The 17,347-nt window shown below is 44.7% G+C and overlaps 1 protein-coding gene across 2 annotated transcripts in view; it reads left to right on the top strand.

Annotated features, from left to right (window-relative positions):
- EXD3 (exonuclease 3'-5' domain containing 3) overlaps window positions 1-17,347 on the top strand; it is a 414,352-nt gene that overhangs the window by 171,483 nt on the left and 225,522 nt on the right. For both annotated transcript variants that reach the window (XM_075015516.1, XM_075015517.1), the window contains exons 19-20: window positions 7,807-7,860; window positions 9,874-10,005. In XM_075015516.1, the coding sequence (XP_074871617.1) occupies window positions 7,807-7,860; window positions 9,874-10,005 (186 nt within the window). The remainder of the gene's footprint in view (window positions 1-7,806; window positions 7,861-9,873; window positions 10,006-17,347) is intronic.

The following is a 17,347-nucleotide window of genomic DNA, read 5'->3' on the forward strand; positions in this document are numbered from 1 at the left end:
CAGAAAGAAAAACGAATCTCCCTGACACCTTTATGTTTGAGGATTCTGATTTAATAAAAGTCTAATGCTGAATGTTGCGTGGACAAAGTCACCTATCTCCTGGACAGGAGAAAGATTTGAACAATGATCACTAGGGCGTGGTACGTTTGAAAGATGCTGTCACAATAACAACAGTATCAGAGGGGTAGCCGTGTTAGTCTGGATCTGTAGAGCAACGAAGGGTCCTGTGGCACCTTATAGACTAACAGAAACTAACTAACTAACATCTGCAAATTCAATACCCTCAGCTCAGGATTAAACAAAGACTGTGAATGGCTGGCTAAATACAAAAGCAGCTTCCCCTCTCTTGGAGTTCACACCTCCAGATCTACTGATGACAATACAACTCAGCCTGCCTGACTGAGCTAACCTCATTATCCCCAACCTTACTCTGGCCTATTTATACCTGGCCTTGCAGATTTCCAGGACCAGCATCTGAAGAAGTGAGTTAACTCACGAAAGCTCATGCTCTAAACTTTTCTGTTAGTCTATAAGGTGCCACAGGACCCTTCGTTGCAATAACAACAGTGTGTAACGTGGGTTTACTGCACACACGTGTTTCTCATTACAGTTATTTCGTATTAATCACAGATATACACATACGTATTAATCAAAGTATTAATCACAGATATACACATACGTCTTTTCTTGAGCTTGTATTGCAAAGATTCCTTAGCAACTTCTCTGTCAAGCAAGGCCCCTTGCGTAGTGTTGTATCTGCTTCTTATTGTTTTCCCAGCACCAGTTGCTAAAGCAGCTGTGACTATTAGTAAGTCATGGTTTGGATTTTATCTGAGATGTTGCTTAACAGCAAGATCCAGGCCTATGTCTATGGGTTCCCACTGTACCACTTTGGAATAAGTCGTATGATAGTGGTAGAGCCATATCCATCCTTTGTGTTGGGAACTACGGCTCCCTAAATCCACACCAAACCCCGTGTCTGTGCTGGTTGGTTCTTTGTACTCTTCTGATGTTATCTACAGATGTTAGTGGACCAGAGAGCCCTAGGCTGTGAGGCTGTTGGGAGGTGGAGGGGGCACTGGGGCTTCTTTACTGGGACCCAAAGGGCCAGCACAGCCTGGCCAGGACTGGAGCCAGCACCCCTGGGGCCAAGGCTGTGCTGGTAGCCCAGCCGGGGGCTGGAACTGGTGCCACCCAGGCCAGGGCTGGGACCACAGGTGGCAGCCCAGTTGCATCTGGAGTTGGGGCAGGGCAGACTAGGATGGAGGTAAGGTGGGTACAGGCGCTGGAGATGTGGGGGTGGAGGCAGGGCTCAGTGGGGCATGGAGCCGGCAGCAGGAAGGGACAGCAGGCTGCGGGGACAGGGAGACGTCCCTTTATCTGGCCAATTCCCTTGTTCGGGACCGGTCAGATCCCGAGGGTGTTGGATGAGGGAGATGCACCCTGTGTCTCCAGTGCCTGGTGAAAGGATGAGAGGGAGAGCTCTCAGTTACTACAGAGAATTATTTCCCAACTGTCTGGCTGGTAGGTCTTTCCCACATGCTTGGGCTTTAACTGATCACCGTATTGGGAGTTAGAAAGGAATTTTCTCCCGGGTTAGACTGGCAGTGAGCCTATTTGGTTTGGTTTGGTTTTTCGTTTTTGCCGTTCTCGGCAGCACAGGGCATGGGTCACTTGCAGGTCTAAATGAGTGTAAATGGTGGATTCTCTGTCACTTGCGGTCGTTAAGCCATGACTGAGGACTTCAGTGATTTAGGCAGAGGTTAGGGATCTATCGCAGCAGGGGATTGGCAAGGTTCTGTAGCCTGCAATGTGCAGGAGGTCAGACTAGATGAACACAATGGGCCCCTTTGGCCTTGAAGTCTGAGTCTCTTGGCATGTTCTGACCGAGTGTCCAGAGGTCTAAGCCCAGATCCTCAGCTGCAGTGGAGCAGTCCACAGTGCAGCTTGGCAGAATGGACTCAGCTGTGACTCTGAGCTTCATGTGTCTTAATCCTGCACCAGGTCTGTACTGAGGTGATCTCTTAGCTTGACATAAAGCAGCCTCGGCCTGCCAAGAAGTCTGCAGGAGCTGATAGGGGTTGATGAGGTACAAGGAAGACGTGGCCATACGTGCCCTCTGTGTTAATTGTGGGGAGTAGTGTAGGAGCCATTGCACCAGTTCCACCCCACTGGCAGAACCCAACTTCAGAAGTGCTTTCACTAGTGGGCCCAGTGCCACGCTCACATGTTAGAATCCTAGCTCTGTCTCTCTAACCTCTGACGGGTAGGAACTGCCCCCAAACAGGAATGTACTTCTTTGGGAAGGCAGCACACTTTTAAGTATTATTCTTGATGAGGCTTCAAACTCTATCTTGAGTCCAGTATTAAAGTATCCCTCCACACCAGTTGCTCTGTTTGTTGTTGACTGAATGTCCTGGTGGGTGCTCCATCAGAGAATGCACGCATCTCTGGGCACTCTCGGCAGATAATTCAAAGCAGAGTGCACAGACCCATGTCTGCGCAGGGCAGTTCCTTATATGTACCAATGAGGACATGTAGGGATGAGTAGGGCTACTGCCACTTCATAGCTTCTCAGCTGCCTGTGCCTGAGATAGTGATCGCAAGTGCACTGAGTCTCAGCTTTCAGCCATTTTCTTTTTTTCTTTCTAAATTTTTCTTTATTTTGTTTAGATATTTAGTTTCCTTTAGTTTAGAAGGGGAGTTGGTTGCCCTCACCCCCTTTTTTCAGTCCCCTATTTTTGAAATATTTTTGAAATTTTCTACACTAAAAAAACTCAGTTCTTTCAGTCTTCCTTCAGAGGTCAGCTTCTAGATCTTCAGTCATTTTTGTTGATCTTCTTTGAACCTTCTCCAATTTCTCCACATTTTTCTTGAAATGTTTTGCCCAGAACTGGACACAGTGCTCCAGTTGAGGCCTAATCAGCACAGAGTAGAGTGGAAGAATTACTTCTTGTGTCTTGCGCTCAATACTCCTGTTAATGTATCCTAGAATTATGTTTGGATTTTTTTGGCATAGTGTAGCATTGTTGACTTATATTTAGCTTGTGGTTCACTATGACCTCGAGATCCTTTTCAGCAGTACTCCTTTCTAGATAGGCATTTCCCATTTTGTATGTGGGGAACTGATTTTTCCTCCCTGCGTGGAGTACTTTGTATTTGTCCTTATTGAATTTCTTTCGTTTACCTCAGACCATTTCTCCTCTTTGTCCAGACCATTTTGAATTATCGCAGAATCACAGAATTATAATCTCATCCTCCAAAGCACTTGCAACTCTTCATTGCTTGGTGTCATCTGCAGACTCTATAAGCGTACTCTGCATGCCATTATTTAAATTGTTGATGAAGATACTGAACTGAAATGGTACCCAAACTGATCTCTGCAGACCCTCACTTGTTATGTTTTTCTAGCACCATCTGGTCTGTTGATGAAGTGCAAAGAAAACTTGGTCATATGTGCCCTTTTATGTTCCAGCATGATCTGATCTAGGAATCCAACCAATTATGCACCCACCTTGTAGTATCCCCATCTAGGTTGCATTTCCCTAGCTTGTTTATTGTCTGATCCAATCACAATGACCTCCTAGCATTACAAGCATTGAATTCTCAAGTATAGCAACAGACATGAGTGACTTTCCACCTCAAATTGTTGCCATAAGGCACCCTGATTCTTACGGCCCCACACTGCACCTCTCTTAATAGCCCTGGCCTCTGGCTGTTCAGATTCAGTCACTCTGTGCTGAACCTCACTGGTCCAGCCCTGAGTAAAGCTTTCACCCTTTCTTTGATAAATATTGTGGCACGTACCCATCGCTGTAACCTTGGGAATATTGTCAAAAGCCAGGTCCAGCATCCTATATATGCAGCACCAGTGGCCCTCAAAATGGCCAAAAGCACACTCTACGGTCGTCCTGCACTTGTTTGGCCTGTTTTTGAACCACTCCTTGTTGCTGTCAGTGTTCCTCATGTACTGCTTAATAAGCCACAGCATTAAGGGTAGGAGTGGGGTCTCTCGGGATCACAATGGGCATTTCATCTTCCCCTGTGATGGTCTTCTGGTCTGTGAAGAAAGTCCCTGTGAAGTTTCCTGAACAAGACAATGCTCCTTTCTGGACCAGCCTGTGTTAATGTCTGTGAAATGCCCTTCATGATCCACAAATGCTTGGAGAACTCTGGAGAATAATCCCTTCTGATTAATGTCCACGGAGGCTTGGTGGTCTGGTGCCAGAACTGGAATATGTGTGCTATTTATTGCCCCTCCACAGTTAGGGAGGCCCAGTTGTGCAAAGCCAACCAAAGTATCATGCACTTTGTCCAGAGTCATGCAATTTCACAGCAGGATGCAACTAATGACCATGCACACGTCTATCAACATGAGTCCAACAGCTGACTTTCCCCACTCCACACTGGGTACCAACCAATCAGTAGCAGTCAGGAATAGCTACCTTCCATAGTGCAAACATCACATGCTTTTTCAATGGCAGGTCAGCTCTCATTCTCATATCCTTGCACTGCAGGGCTGGGATGAGCTCACCACACAGTTCCATGAAAATGGCTTTCCTCATCCCAAAGTTCTGCAGCTACTGCTTGTCATCCCACACCTGATTGATGGAGTGATCCCACCACTCAGTGCTTGTTTTCTGAGCCCAAACGTGGTGTTGCACTGTGTTCAGCACCTCTGTGAATGCCACAAGTAATCTCACATTGTAGATACTGGATGTGGTGAGATCAGCCTTGGACACCTCTTGCCTTTGCAGTTTAAGGAATTACTCCCCTGCAACTCTTGGTGTGTTTGTGAGAATAAGCAGGATGTTGGTCAGCAGAGCTGGACCCACTCCTGTCCACCAGTGAGATAGAGCGCACGGTACACAAACCGTTGGAAGGTGGTACCAAATGCAGGCACAAGGATTGCTGGATAAGAAGCACTGGAGCACTGGGACAGGACCCAGGATGCCCTGTGATCTCCTCCACCTTCTCACAACACTGTGACAGAAGAGGGAGAGATGCCCAGAGCACACTGTGCTGAATACCAAAGCACATCCTGCACATGTGAAAGTGCTATTATGCAAGCAGCCAACAGGATGAACACACAACAGTGGTTCCCCTTCAGAGCTCTCTGAGGAGTGATGTAACTTTACTGCACAGAACCTTGCCAGTGTAGACGTACACTTAGTCGAAGTCACCCCTCCCATTTTGTGGAAGAGCAGGGAACAGACCATGTCTCCTGATTCCCAGTACAGCAAGCTGTGCTCTGGTCACACTCCAGCCTGGAGTTTGGGTTTGCCCTTTCACTTGGTCAGTTTCAAGTGGAGGGCCCCAAGGACTGGTTCTAGGGCTGGTATTGGTCAACATCTTTATTAATGACCTGGGTGAGGGGATGGATTGCACCCTCAGCATATTTGCAGATGACGCTATGATTGGGGTAGACGTAGGTGCATTGGAGGGTAGGGAAAGGGTCTAGAGTGACCTAGATAAATTGGAAGATTAGGCCAAAAGAAATCTCATGAGGTTCAAGTGGAGATGAAAGAATCCCGAGCAGTGCTACAGGCTGGGGACCAACTGGCTAAGTAGCAGTGCAGCAGAAAAGGACCTGGGAATTATGGTGTATGAGAGGTTGGATCGGAGTCAACAGTGTGCCCTTGTAGCCAAGAAGTATAACAACATATTGGGGTGCATTAGGAGGAACATTTCCAGCAGATCTAGAGAAGTTATTATTCCCCTCTATTCAGCACTGGTGAGGCCTCATCTGAAGTATTGCGTCCAGGTCTGGGCCCCTCAGTATACAAAAGATGTGGATGCATAGGAGCAGGTTCAGCAGAGGGCAACAAAAATGATTAAGGGTCTGAAGCACATGGCCTACAAGGAGAGGCTCAGAGATTTGGTCTTATTTAGTTTTCAGAAGAGAAGAGTCATTGGTGATTTGATAGCCGCCTTAAACTTCCTGAAGGGGGAGGCTCTAAAGAGGATGGAGAGAGGCAGTTCTCAGTAGAGACAGATGGCAGAACAAGGAGCTATGGTCTGAAGTTACAATGGAAGAGGTTTAGGTTGTATATTAGGAAAAATTTTTCTACCAGGAGGGTGGTGAAGCACTGGAATGTTTTACCAAGAGAAGTGGTAGAATCTCCATCCCTAGAGGTTTTTAAGTCCCACCTTGACAAAGTGCTGCCTGGAATCATTTAGCTGGGGTTGATCCTGCTTTAGGCAGGGGGCTGGACTAGATGACCTCCTGAAGTCTCACCCCGCCGTAGGAGTCTATGATTCTGTGATTCTAAGCTTGAGTTAATTAACCCTGGCAGCAGGGGTCTGAATGGAGTGAAATCCACTGAAAAATTCTGAAACTTATCTTGAAATACACATAGATCTGAAGGAATTTGAGCTCCCTGTAATTTAACTGAGCAATAAGTGTTTGGCAGCACAAGCACTAATGTGCCATAACCTGTAGCAGTTATTCACTATCGGGCAGGCACACTCTGGATTTCCTGATGCTGTTTGTAATATTCACTGAACAGTGTGAGTTGGCACTTACCTGGATTGCACTCGCATGGCCCCAGTTCCTTTAGAGACAGAGTAAGCTGCTTGCCCTTGAGAGCCCGGGTCCAGTCGGCTGTGGGGGTGTGTGGCTGTGAGCGCTCTCTCAGTGTAGTGGTGTAATCAGTAACTGTACAGAGGTAAGAACAGACAAGAGCCTCCTGGCCAGACAGATTTGGAATAAAACTCTGTGTTGTCTCACTTACCATGCTCCACGTGGTGGGGCAAGCTTCTGAAAATATCGTAATTGTAACAGTGCCCAGCAAGGTCTCCGCCAGTGGAGATCATGAGTTTGGGGATTTGTCTCTCTTCTAATGTGTTTCTCTAGGCTGGATGGGCCCAAGAAGAACATACATTGGCTGAGAGAAACAGTTGATGTACTTTTAAGGAACACACACCTGAGAGCTGGTGTAGTTTTAAGGAACACATAATTTCATTTCTCAATCTTTGCCGTTCCTGTGTACACTTAGCGACAGTCGGGGACAATAGGAGAGCAACTGCATTGCATTGATCTCCAGGTCTTTCTTCTTGCCATGATAAGGCCTAGTGTTGATAGGAGTCCCTAAGAGAGTTTCCCAGATCTCCAGCAGAACAAAGGTCAAGGCCTAGAGATGAGAAGTAACCTCATTCCTAGGTCAGAGTCCAGCCTCTGTTAGGAGTCACACTTAAATCCATGTACAGTAGAGAAGCAGGGAGGTGCTGGTTTTACATGGGAAATATTCTGTCTCTATAGCCTGTAGCACAATTACATTTATTAGGGTAGGGAACTGGGGGGGGACCCTGCTGTAGCACATAGAAATCAGGCACCTTTTCATCTTTGTGAAGTATCTTGGTTCCAGAATTACTAGCCTGTGTTGTTACCGAGCCATTCCGGATCATGACAGTCAAGAACATGACTTGTGACCGCCTCAATTGTTCTGTGCAGACTTTGTGCTGGAATGATGGTCTTGTGGTTAAGGACTTGGACTGGAAGTCTTCAGAAGCTTTGCTACTGACTTCCTGTGTGAGCCTGGACAAGTCACAAGCTTCCTGTGCCTTTGTACCTGTAAATCAGGGGTAATAGTGCTGTGTTGCTTCACAAGGTCTGAGGCTCATTTCATTAATTTTTGAGGCTTTCTGGCATGGCACTCGTGGAATCTAGAGAAGTGCTCTCGTACAGAACACGTCTGTGTCACCAAATCAGTTTGCTTTATAATATGATTTGATAGGGAAGGAGAGTGTGAATTCACAGGTATTTACACCTTTGTTAACTATGGCTTTGTTTTGTTTTGTTTCCAGATTGCCAGGAAGGAGGGAAGGGTCATTTTAACCTCTGGACTCCCATATCAGACAGTAAGTGCTACATGTTCCTGGTGCTTTTCTTATGTAGTATCATTTCAGGGACTGGGATGCACAAAGGGGATGGGAGGAAAAGTCAAGTGGAAAAGCAGCAGCTGGCCTGACTTTTTCATCTGTTTCCTGTACCGAAAGCCATAAATATGTAAGGGGTTTTGCAAGGCCTGTTCTAACTCTGAAGATTGGAGGGTTGGGAATATGTGTCTTTTACACTTCGTATTCAGCCAGAGGTGTTAGCAGTTACACTGCACCTCAAAATGTGGAATAAAGCAACCACATCCCAGAAGAAAGTGGCTTTGTGAAGCTTATCTATGATTCAATGCAATTCACTTCCCATCCATTTCACCAGGGAGTAAAGATATTCCAGTTTCTTAGTTGTATCAGTATTGACAATGCTATCTGCTGTTCTAATGCTCTGGAGCTTTTCTTTAGGCCAGGAAGAGATAGGATGGAAATGCCAAACAGAGTTGGACGCTCAAGGTGGTTTATGTGTATGGAAAAAATAAATGCTATGCTGCTGTAAGATTGTTTGTGCAGGTGCTTTATGCTGATGAGTGAGAGATCTTCTGATGACGTAATAAAATTGCTCCCAGCAGTGGTAGAAGCTCTGTTGGCAGGAGGTGCTCTCCCACCTGCATAGTGTTGTGCTCACTACCACTTATTCTAGAAAAGATCATGTTGTTCAAATGGGTGTTTTTTACACCCCTGGTCCTGAGTGACAATAATTTTGCTGGCATAGGTGACAGTAGAGACATGGCTGTTATCTGGTTGTTTAGTGCCCAGTGCTGCAAGACTCTCCTTTTAACACTTCTTCTGTCACAGAATCACAGGGCTGGAAGGGACCTCAGGAGGTCATCTAGTGCAGCCCCCTGCTTCAAGCAGGATCAACCCCTGCTAAGTCATCCCAGCCAGGACCTTGTCCAGCTGGGACTTGAAAACCTCAAGGGATGGAGAATCCACCACCTCTCTAGGCAACACATTCCAGTGCTTCACCACCCACCTGGTGAAGAAGTTTTCCCTAATATCCAACCTACACCTCTCCCTCTTCAACTTCTGACCATTACTCCTTGTTCTGCCATCTGACACCACTGAAAACAGTTTCTCACCCTCCTTTTTAGAGCTCCCCTTCAGGAAGTTGAAGGCTGCTATTAAATCACCTCTAAGTCTTCTCTTCTGTAAACTAAACAAGCCCAAATCCCTCAGCCTATTCTCATAGGTCTTGTGCTCCAAACCCTTAATCATTCCTTAATCATGTCCTGAGAGTTACGCCACGATCAGGCCCCTTGGTAGAAGGCAGAGAAAGGAAACTGCATTTGGAAAAAATACTTCAGGGTATAGGGTATTTTACTGGGAGTTCACTGTTGCCATTGAAACATAGCACTTGTACATCCAGTATATGTTACAAAATGATAGCAGGATTGCACAGTAGTAAACACGAGATTTGTTTACTAAAGTTAATTGATTGCCAATTATCTCAAAATAGTTAACACATTTACAAAGGCTAGTCTGGACACTCCGTAAATGTGTGTTCTGGTTACAAACATCTGTGCTAAACCTGTCTGTGGAACAAGTGTGTGGCATGGCCACGTTCACTGCCTTACCTAAATGGCAGGGAAAAAAGATGTGGTACTAATAAACCTAGGAAGGTCAGGTGATGCCAAGCTATTATGAAGTGCTAGCTCCTCATTTCTTAGCTTATTTTAATCATGCCAATGTTCCAGTTGGCCTCGGCATAAAAGCTACGGTTAAATGAATCCCCCACTGTAATTCTAGAGAGCACCATTACATTTGTGTGTCTGAACATTATATTGCTCCAACACAATCAAAGCCAGAAAGGTAGCTACATGTTAAAGTACCTTCTGGGTTTGTCAGGTCAGAATTTAGTGAGTTAACACAATACCATCAAATTTGGTTATTAAAATCAAATTTAGCATGTGGGAATGAACCAGATCCCAGCAGTGTGAATGCATCGTTTGTCACCTCTTTGATGTGTGATTTTGTCTTTTGAAGCTTCAATCCCAGGTGGGAGAAGGAAGGTGTTTCTCTGTGGACTGCTCAGAAAAAGCAAAGGAACAGACCCTCCAGGTTCTGAAGCACTTCAACGTTCAAGTATCCGTTGCAGATGTCTTCAGCCGTTGTCAGGTAGGACTTTAGCTTTCTGGATTACAATGTTGCTTTTCTGATATTTATGCCCTGCTGATGCCATTGTAATACTCAGATGTCAAGTTTGTTGGTCTTGCTTTGAGTTACCAGTTTTCCCACTTGTACATGGGAAAGGTTTCACAGAGCAGTGTGTCTTTTGGAATGTACTAATATCCTTTAGCAATGCTGGTGAACAAGTTAGAATGTTATAGATGCACATGAAGAGTGTTAGCATCTGGTTTTGGATCTTCTTTTAACTGTAATGTTCACAGAAATAGTCGTCTTTGTTTGTCCTTTCTCTGCTAGCATCGTGCTATTTTTATTGTAAAACATGGTTAATGTGGCTCTGTCGTTCTGCTATCTACGGATTATAGTGAAGGGGAAGGATCTGTAGGTTTTGATGGCTAGGTTGTTTTTGTCTCAGGGTCTTTTATGTTGGTTCACTTTTCTGCCAGATGATAGAGTCAGATTGTGTTTAGCATTGGATACGCTTGGATCTTTTTGTTTTTTAAATTATTCTCATTGTGTTAGGCCTGAATCTTCTTCAGTCCCTGATCTCCTCCAGTTTCATTGTTTCAGTCATTACATTCATATGCTGAAATAGATTCCTTTGAAAACTGTAATATGTGCTGTCTTGTGACTTGTAACATCTCTTATCTTATCCTCTCTCTTAAAGAGAGCAAGGGAAGAAATAAGCAAACCTCACCGGAAAGGATCCTTCCTTTCGTCTAGCGTTTCAGTAGCTTCTTTTTCATGCCCTCTGGTGAATAGGTACCAGTGTCACGTAGCACCATGGAGCTTGCAGATTTTTCACTGAAGGCAATGAATATTGGGAAAGCCCATAAGAGTGTGGTTTCCTAGAATTCCACTCATCTGTCATTTCAAAAGCTGTTGAAACTGTGTAAGTCATGCAGAAAATGAATGGTCCAGCTGCTTAGGACTGCCCATGGGATGGGAATATCACAGTGCTGAGCAGATGCTGTGGACATAATGTGGGTCACATACTGCAGCAGGACAAATGGATGTATTCAGTTATCCGATAATGTACTCGTGCTTGTGGTTTCATTCTTCTCAGAAGAGAAGTTAGTATGTATCTCAAAACACAAGCAGGCTCCTTGGTTATTTTAATTTACATAAATGTTAACCAGCCATGTAGCTATGAGGAGTGGGATTGCAGAGGAGTCCATAACATAGGAATGTTCTTCCTGAAAACCAGTAAAAAGCCATTTGAACAAATCTATAACGGCTGTTGGGTAAGTGGCTTGTGGTATGAAATTGACCCCCCGCATTTATGAGAGATCAGGTGGGCGTGACACTGTCTTTTGCTGGACCAGCTTTAGCTTATGAGAAATACGAGCTTTGACTCTTATCCAGAGCTCATCTTCAGGTCTGGGGAAGGTACTCTGAGCATCGCAGTTAAGTATCAGGTGGAAGAGATTGTTTAGAACAAGGAGTTAGCGCCTATTCTCAGGGACCATTCAAGGTAGAGTGGTCCATTAATATCCATTAATATCTGGAAGGTCCCTTAGAATATGTGTTATTCATGCTAAAGAATCTGTTCCACCATGTATTTTTCTGTGGCACGGGGAATACTTTACTTAGTCCTAAACAGGTGCTCAAAAGCTTGTATCTCACTGCAAACGTTGGTCCAATAAAAACATTACCACACTCACCTGGTCTCTCTAATATCCTGGAACCACACAGCTACACTTACACCCCAGTTTATGAAACAGGTGTTGTAACTGCTTAATTGGGCAGTTCTGTATTCCGTGCTTCTCTTCAATCTTTGCTATTTTGGTATAAAGCAGCACGTAGCAAAATCCCTTATGTTCCCTGCCCCTTGCAGAGAAAGCTGCACATGTGTGTGTATGATGGTACAAGATCTGTATTTATTTACACCTGCAAGGAGAGGGACCTCGCTTTTGTGTCAAACTGTTTGGTATTTTGAAATGATATTTACAGGGAAACACACAGGTAAATATACATACAAAATACAGGGGTAGGAAGGTTGTATATAGTGATAGACAGGTAAAGATTCAAGTATGTGGTGCCATATTGTTCTATAGAAGAGTCTACCCAAACACTGTTCCTATTTATAGTGTGATATGTTTAAAAGTAGTTGCTCTGCTGGCATAATTTTAGCTCAAAGACCTGTTTCTTAGATATTGCAAGTAGCTAATTAGCGAAATTCCTACTACTTCCCAACCTAGTCTTGGGGCAGTCTAATCCACCCTGTTGATATCATCTATATCTTAAGTTTATCCACATTGTAAGCGTGTGACATTCAGTGCTGCTTTGCATACAGAACCGAGAAGATTCAGATGTCTCTGAGGTTGTACTACTAACTTAACTGGGTACAGTACCTTTCCTTTCAACGGGAACTCGTACAACTCTGGACTACAGAAACCACTCCCTTAATAGCTGTTGCCTGATTCCTATGGGAACTGTGACTGCTCAGAACCTCTGGAAATTGGGCTGCTGGGTAGATCATGCTGCACAACAGTGCTAACGGGGCATTTTTAATAAAGAAGAAAAGAGGGCAAAATGCTACTGCTCCATGGGATCTTTAATATGAACACAGAATATTCAAATTTTTGTTTTCAAGGTCTTGTCTAAAGGGCCCCACTGCACTTCTCACAGCAAACTTAATGGAATTAGTTGTGTTTACCCAGCCTATGTCTACACTCCTGCAGAAAGCTGAGCTAAGTTAAGCAAGTCCAGCTATGAGAATAACATAGTTGGAGTCAACATACTTCAGGTCGAGTTACTGTGGGGTCTACTCTATGATGGAGGGGAATTAACCAGAGAAACTCTTTCAGCAACTTACCTGACTTCTCTCATTGGAGGTAGAGTACAAGGGTGAACTGCAGTTGATTTGGTGGATCTTCACTTGATCCACTAAATCAACCACTGATGGATCAGTCCCAGAGCCTCAATCCCTGCTGTAGTACAGATGTAGCCTAAGGGTGATAGCAGGACAGACTAGACCTTAAACCACTATAAGCCATTCCCCCATGGCATTAGGTACTCTCACTTAACCTTGACCACCTTAAGGACCATGGTTGTTGAATATGAGCTCATTTTGTTGCTTGCTTGGCAGGAGAGCTGTCACTTCTGCAGAGGCAATCAAGAGCTTTCTACTCTCCTTGTAGCACAGAAGTCCCTGTGGAGTCTGGCCAAGGCTAGTGCAGGTATTTCAAGATCACAAATGGCAAACCCTGAGCACCATCCAGTATTTATTCAGCAGGGTCAGCTTGGCAATACAGCTCTCTGACCTATGTCACCCTCCTTTGGTGTCTTCATGGGGCTCAGCTTAATAGTCTCTGAAGTACAGGCCCTGGAATGAAGAAAGTTTCTGTTCCACTGTCAGAGAACGGGAGGTTCATTATCAGCTGTGATAGTCCACCACAGATAAGCATTTTCTGTGCATTGCAGGAAGCAATGTGGCATCCTGCCTGACTCCCCGTCTTGTAGAGCAGGGGCTTGTTTTGTGTCTCATGCTCGTGTTCTGTAAATGATTTAATGAATGTCAGCAAATATTGTCACTGTAACAATTACTGCATGTGACACAGGGTGCATTAAAAATAGCCACCTGTTCATTTTGGCATCTAAGATTGTTACATAATGCACTTCTTATCAGCTGTCTTGACATGGATGAGGGATCTCCCTCTGAAGCTGAGAGTAATTTGATTTTGCTTTGTTTCCCAGCCAGGAGACCAAATCTTTCTCAGTTAAAGCAAGTGCAAATGCTAGTTACCTTTGTGTGGCTGAAAGAAAAGTTCATTTGCAGGCTTTTCTTCCTCTCTCTGCTTTAGATTTTGATTTTGCTTTTTGCAAATGAGAGGGTCTCCTAGAGTGCAGTTCATAAAATCAGAGAGTTCTAGGGCTGGAAGGGACCTCAGGAGGTCATCAAGTCCAGCCCTCCGCCCACAGCAGGGTCAACACCAACTAAATCATCCCAACCAGGACCATTTCAAGCCAGGACCTTAAAACCTCTAGGGATGGAGATTCCACCACCTCTCTCACTAATGCATGTCTCTAGGCAACGCATTCCAGTACTTCACCACCCTCCTGGTGAAGTAGTTTTTCCTAATATCCAACCTCTCCCTCTGTAACTTCAGGCCATTGTTTCTTGTTCTGCCACCTATCACTACTTAGAACAGCCTCTCTTCATCCTCTTTAGAGCCCCCTCTCAGGAAGTTGAAGGTTGCTATCAAATCGCCCCTAAGTCTTCCCTCCAGTGGCTAACTGCCTTGTTGTCAAGCCTCTTTGATGAGAATGGGTGACCCATCAGCACTTAGTATTGTTAGTCAGGCCTGATCTGTGGAAGGCTGTGCCTCTAGAGGCGAAGGCATCTCCTTAGAGAAGTCTGGACAGCTTGTACTCCAGGCCTGTCCTTGGATAATCAGAGACCCCCCCAGTCTCCCAGTTTTTCTCTTCTACTCCCCAGCTGCCAAATACCTAGCTTGTATATACGCAGCAGCAACTCCACTGGTTTTAGTTAAATTTCATGTGTTTAAATCAAATAAGAATCCTTGTTCCTCAACGCTCATTAGAGATGGTCTGCCAAAGGCAGTAGCAGTATCTTACCTAATATTGAAATCCTTGCAGCTGTCATTTAAATTAAAAATGTGGTATTTACATCCACTTGAAATGTGTGCATGTTCTGATCATCTACTGTACTATGTATTTCTAAACAGTCCTATCTGTACAGCATACTCTTGTCTCAGCCTGTATGTATACTGCAGCAAGATCGAAGCTCTGAGATAGATCTGCTGGAGGTCAGTTTATCAGGTCTAGTGAAGACCCACCACATCGACCACAGAAGGTTTTCCCATCAACCCTGCTACTGTACCTCAGATGAGAAGAGTCAGGGAAGTCAATAGGTGAATTTCTACTGTTGACCCCCTGCAGTGCAGAGCCCACAGTAATTCGACTTAAAGTATGTTGACTCCAGCTATGGTATTCACGTAGCTACAGTTGTGTAGCTTAAGTCAACTTTCTGTTGTACTATAGATGGAGCCTCTGATACGTGTGTGCAGCTGGGTGAGTGGATGTGGGGTGCATGTTTTTCAGATTAGAAAATGGGTTTTTGATCACACATTCCATATACTTGTGCCTAGGCTCATTTTGAAGGACCTAGAAAAGTGCTCTGGGGCTGCCTGGGGATTTTTTTTAAGGTTACTTACCAAAACAGGTCGGTTTAACCACCCTGACAGTCAGGAAGTTTTTCCTAATGTCTAACCTATACCTTCCTTCCTGCAGTTTAAGCCCATTCCTTCTTGTCCTATCCTCAGAGCCCAAGGGGAACAATTTTTCTCCCTCCTCCTGGTAACCCTCTTTGAAGTACTTGAAAACTGCTATCATGCCCCCTCTAAGTCTTCTCTTTTCTAAACTAAACAAGCCCAGTTCCTTCAGTCTTCCCTCATAGCTCATGTTCTTTAGACCTTTCATCATTCTTGTTGCTCTTCTCTGGACCTTCTCCAATTTCTCCCCATCTTTCTTGCAATGTGGTGCCCAGAGCTGGGCACAATACCCCAACTGAGGCCTAATGAGCACTGAGTAGAGCAGAAGAATGACTTCCCATGCCTTGCTCACAACACTCCTGTTAATGTATCCCAGAATCTTGTTTGCTTTTTTTGCAACAGCATCACACTGCTGACTCATATTTAGCGTGTGTTCTACTCTGACCCCTAAATCCCTTTCTGCAGTACTCCTTCCTAGACAGTCTCTTCCCATTCTATATGTATGAAGCTGATTGTTCCTTCCTAAGTGGAGTACTTTGCATTTGTCCTTATTAAACTTCATACTGTTTAACTCGGACCATTTCTCCTGTTTGTCCAGATCATTCTGAATTATGACCTTATCCTTCAAAGCAGTTGCAACCCATCCCGGCTTGGTATAATCTGCAAATTTAATAAGCATCCTCTCTATATCAATATCTAAATTGTTGATGAAGATATTGAATAGAACTGGTAATGCAGTTTACAGGATCTTAGAGGCAGTGTAGCAGGAGTTTAGGAGAACTGACAGTATTTTAAAGAAGCCTTATTGAAGGCACAGAGACAAGCCATCCCAATCTGCAGTAAGAGAAGCAAATATGGTAGGTAACCAGCTTAGTTTACCAGAGAAATCCTTGGCAAGTTAAAACTCAAAAAGGATGCATATAAGAAGTACCAACTTGGACAGATGACTAAGGAAGATTATAAATGTATTGCTCAAGAATGCAGGGAAGTAATCAGGAAAGCAAAAGCACAACTGGAACTGCAGCTAGCAAGGGATTTGAAGGGTAACAAGAAGGGTTTTTACAGACGTGTTAACAATAAGAGGGTGATCAGGGAGGGTGAGGAAGCCATTATTGGATGAGGGAGGTAACCTGGTGACAGAGGATGTGGGGGGGGAAAGCTGAAGTACTCAATGTCCTTTTTTGCCTCTGTCTTCATGGACAGGGTCAGCTCTCAGTCTACTGCACTAGGCAATGCATTATGGGAAGGAGGTGGGCAGTCATCGGTGTGTAAAGAACATGTTAAGAGCTATTTATAAAAGTTAGACATACAGAGATCCCTGGATCTGTATTTAATCCATCCAAGGGTACTGAGAGAATTTTAAATTGACATTGCGGAGCCTTTGGCCATTATCTTTGAAAACTTGCGGGGATCGGGAGAAGTCCCAGATTATCGGAAAAAGGCAAATATAGTGCCCATCTTTAAAAAAGAAAAGAAGGAAAATCCAGGGAACCAACTGGCTAAGCAGCAGTGCGCTAGAGAAGGACCCAGGGATTAGAGTGGATGAGAGGCTGGATATGAGTCGACAATGTGCCCTTGTAGCCAAGCCTATTGGGGTGCATTAGGAGAAACATTTTCAGCAGATCTAGAGAAGTTATTATTCCACTCTACTCAGCACTGGTGAGATCACATCTGGAGTATTGTATCCAGTTCTGGGCCTTCCAGTGGGATGTGGACAAATTGGAGAGAGTCCAGAGGAAGGCAACAAAAATGGTTGGGTGGCTGGAGTGCATGACCTGTCAGGAGAGGCTGAGGGACTTGGGCTTATTTAGTTTGCAGAAGAGAAGAGTGAGGGGCGATTTGACAGCAGCCTTCAACTTCCTGAAGGGGAGCTCTAAAGAGGATGGAGCGAGGCTGTTTACAGTAGTGACAGATGGAAGAACAAAGAGCAGTGGTCTGAAGTTACAGAGGGAGAGGTGTAGGTTGGAGGTTAGGAAAAATTATTTCACCAGGAGGGCAGTGAAGCCCTGGAATGCATTGCTTAGAGACATGGTGGAATCTCCATTCCTAGAAGTTTATAAGTCCTGGTTTGATGTAGTCCTGGCTGGGGAAGTTTA

Source organism: Carettochelys insculpta, chromosome 21 (assembly GCF_033958435.1).
Source record: "Carettochelys insculpta isolate YL-2023 chromosome 21, ASM3395843v1, whole genome shotgun sequence".
Classification (NCBI taxonomy): Eukaryota; Metazoa; Chordata; order Testudines; family Carettochelyidae; genus Carettochelys; species Carettochelys insculpta.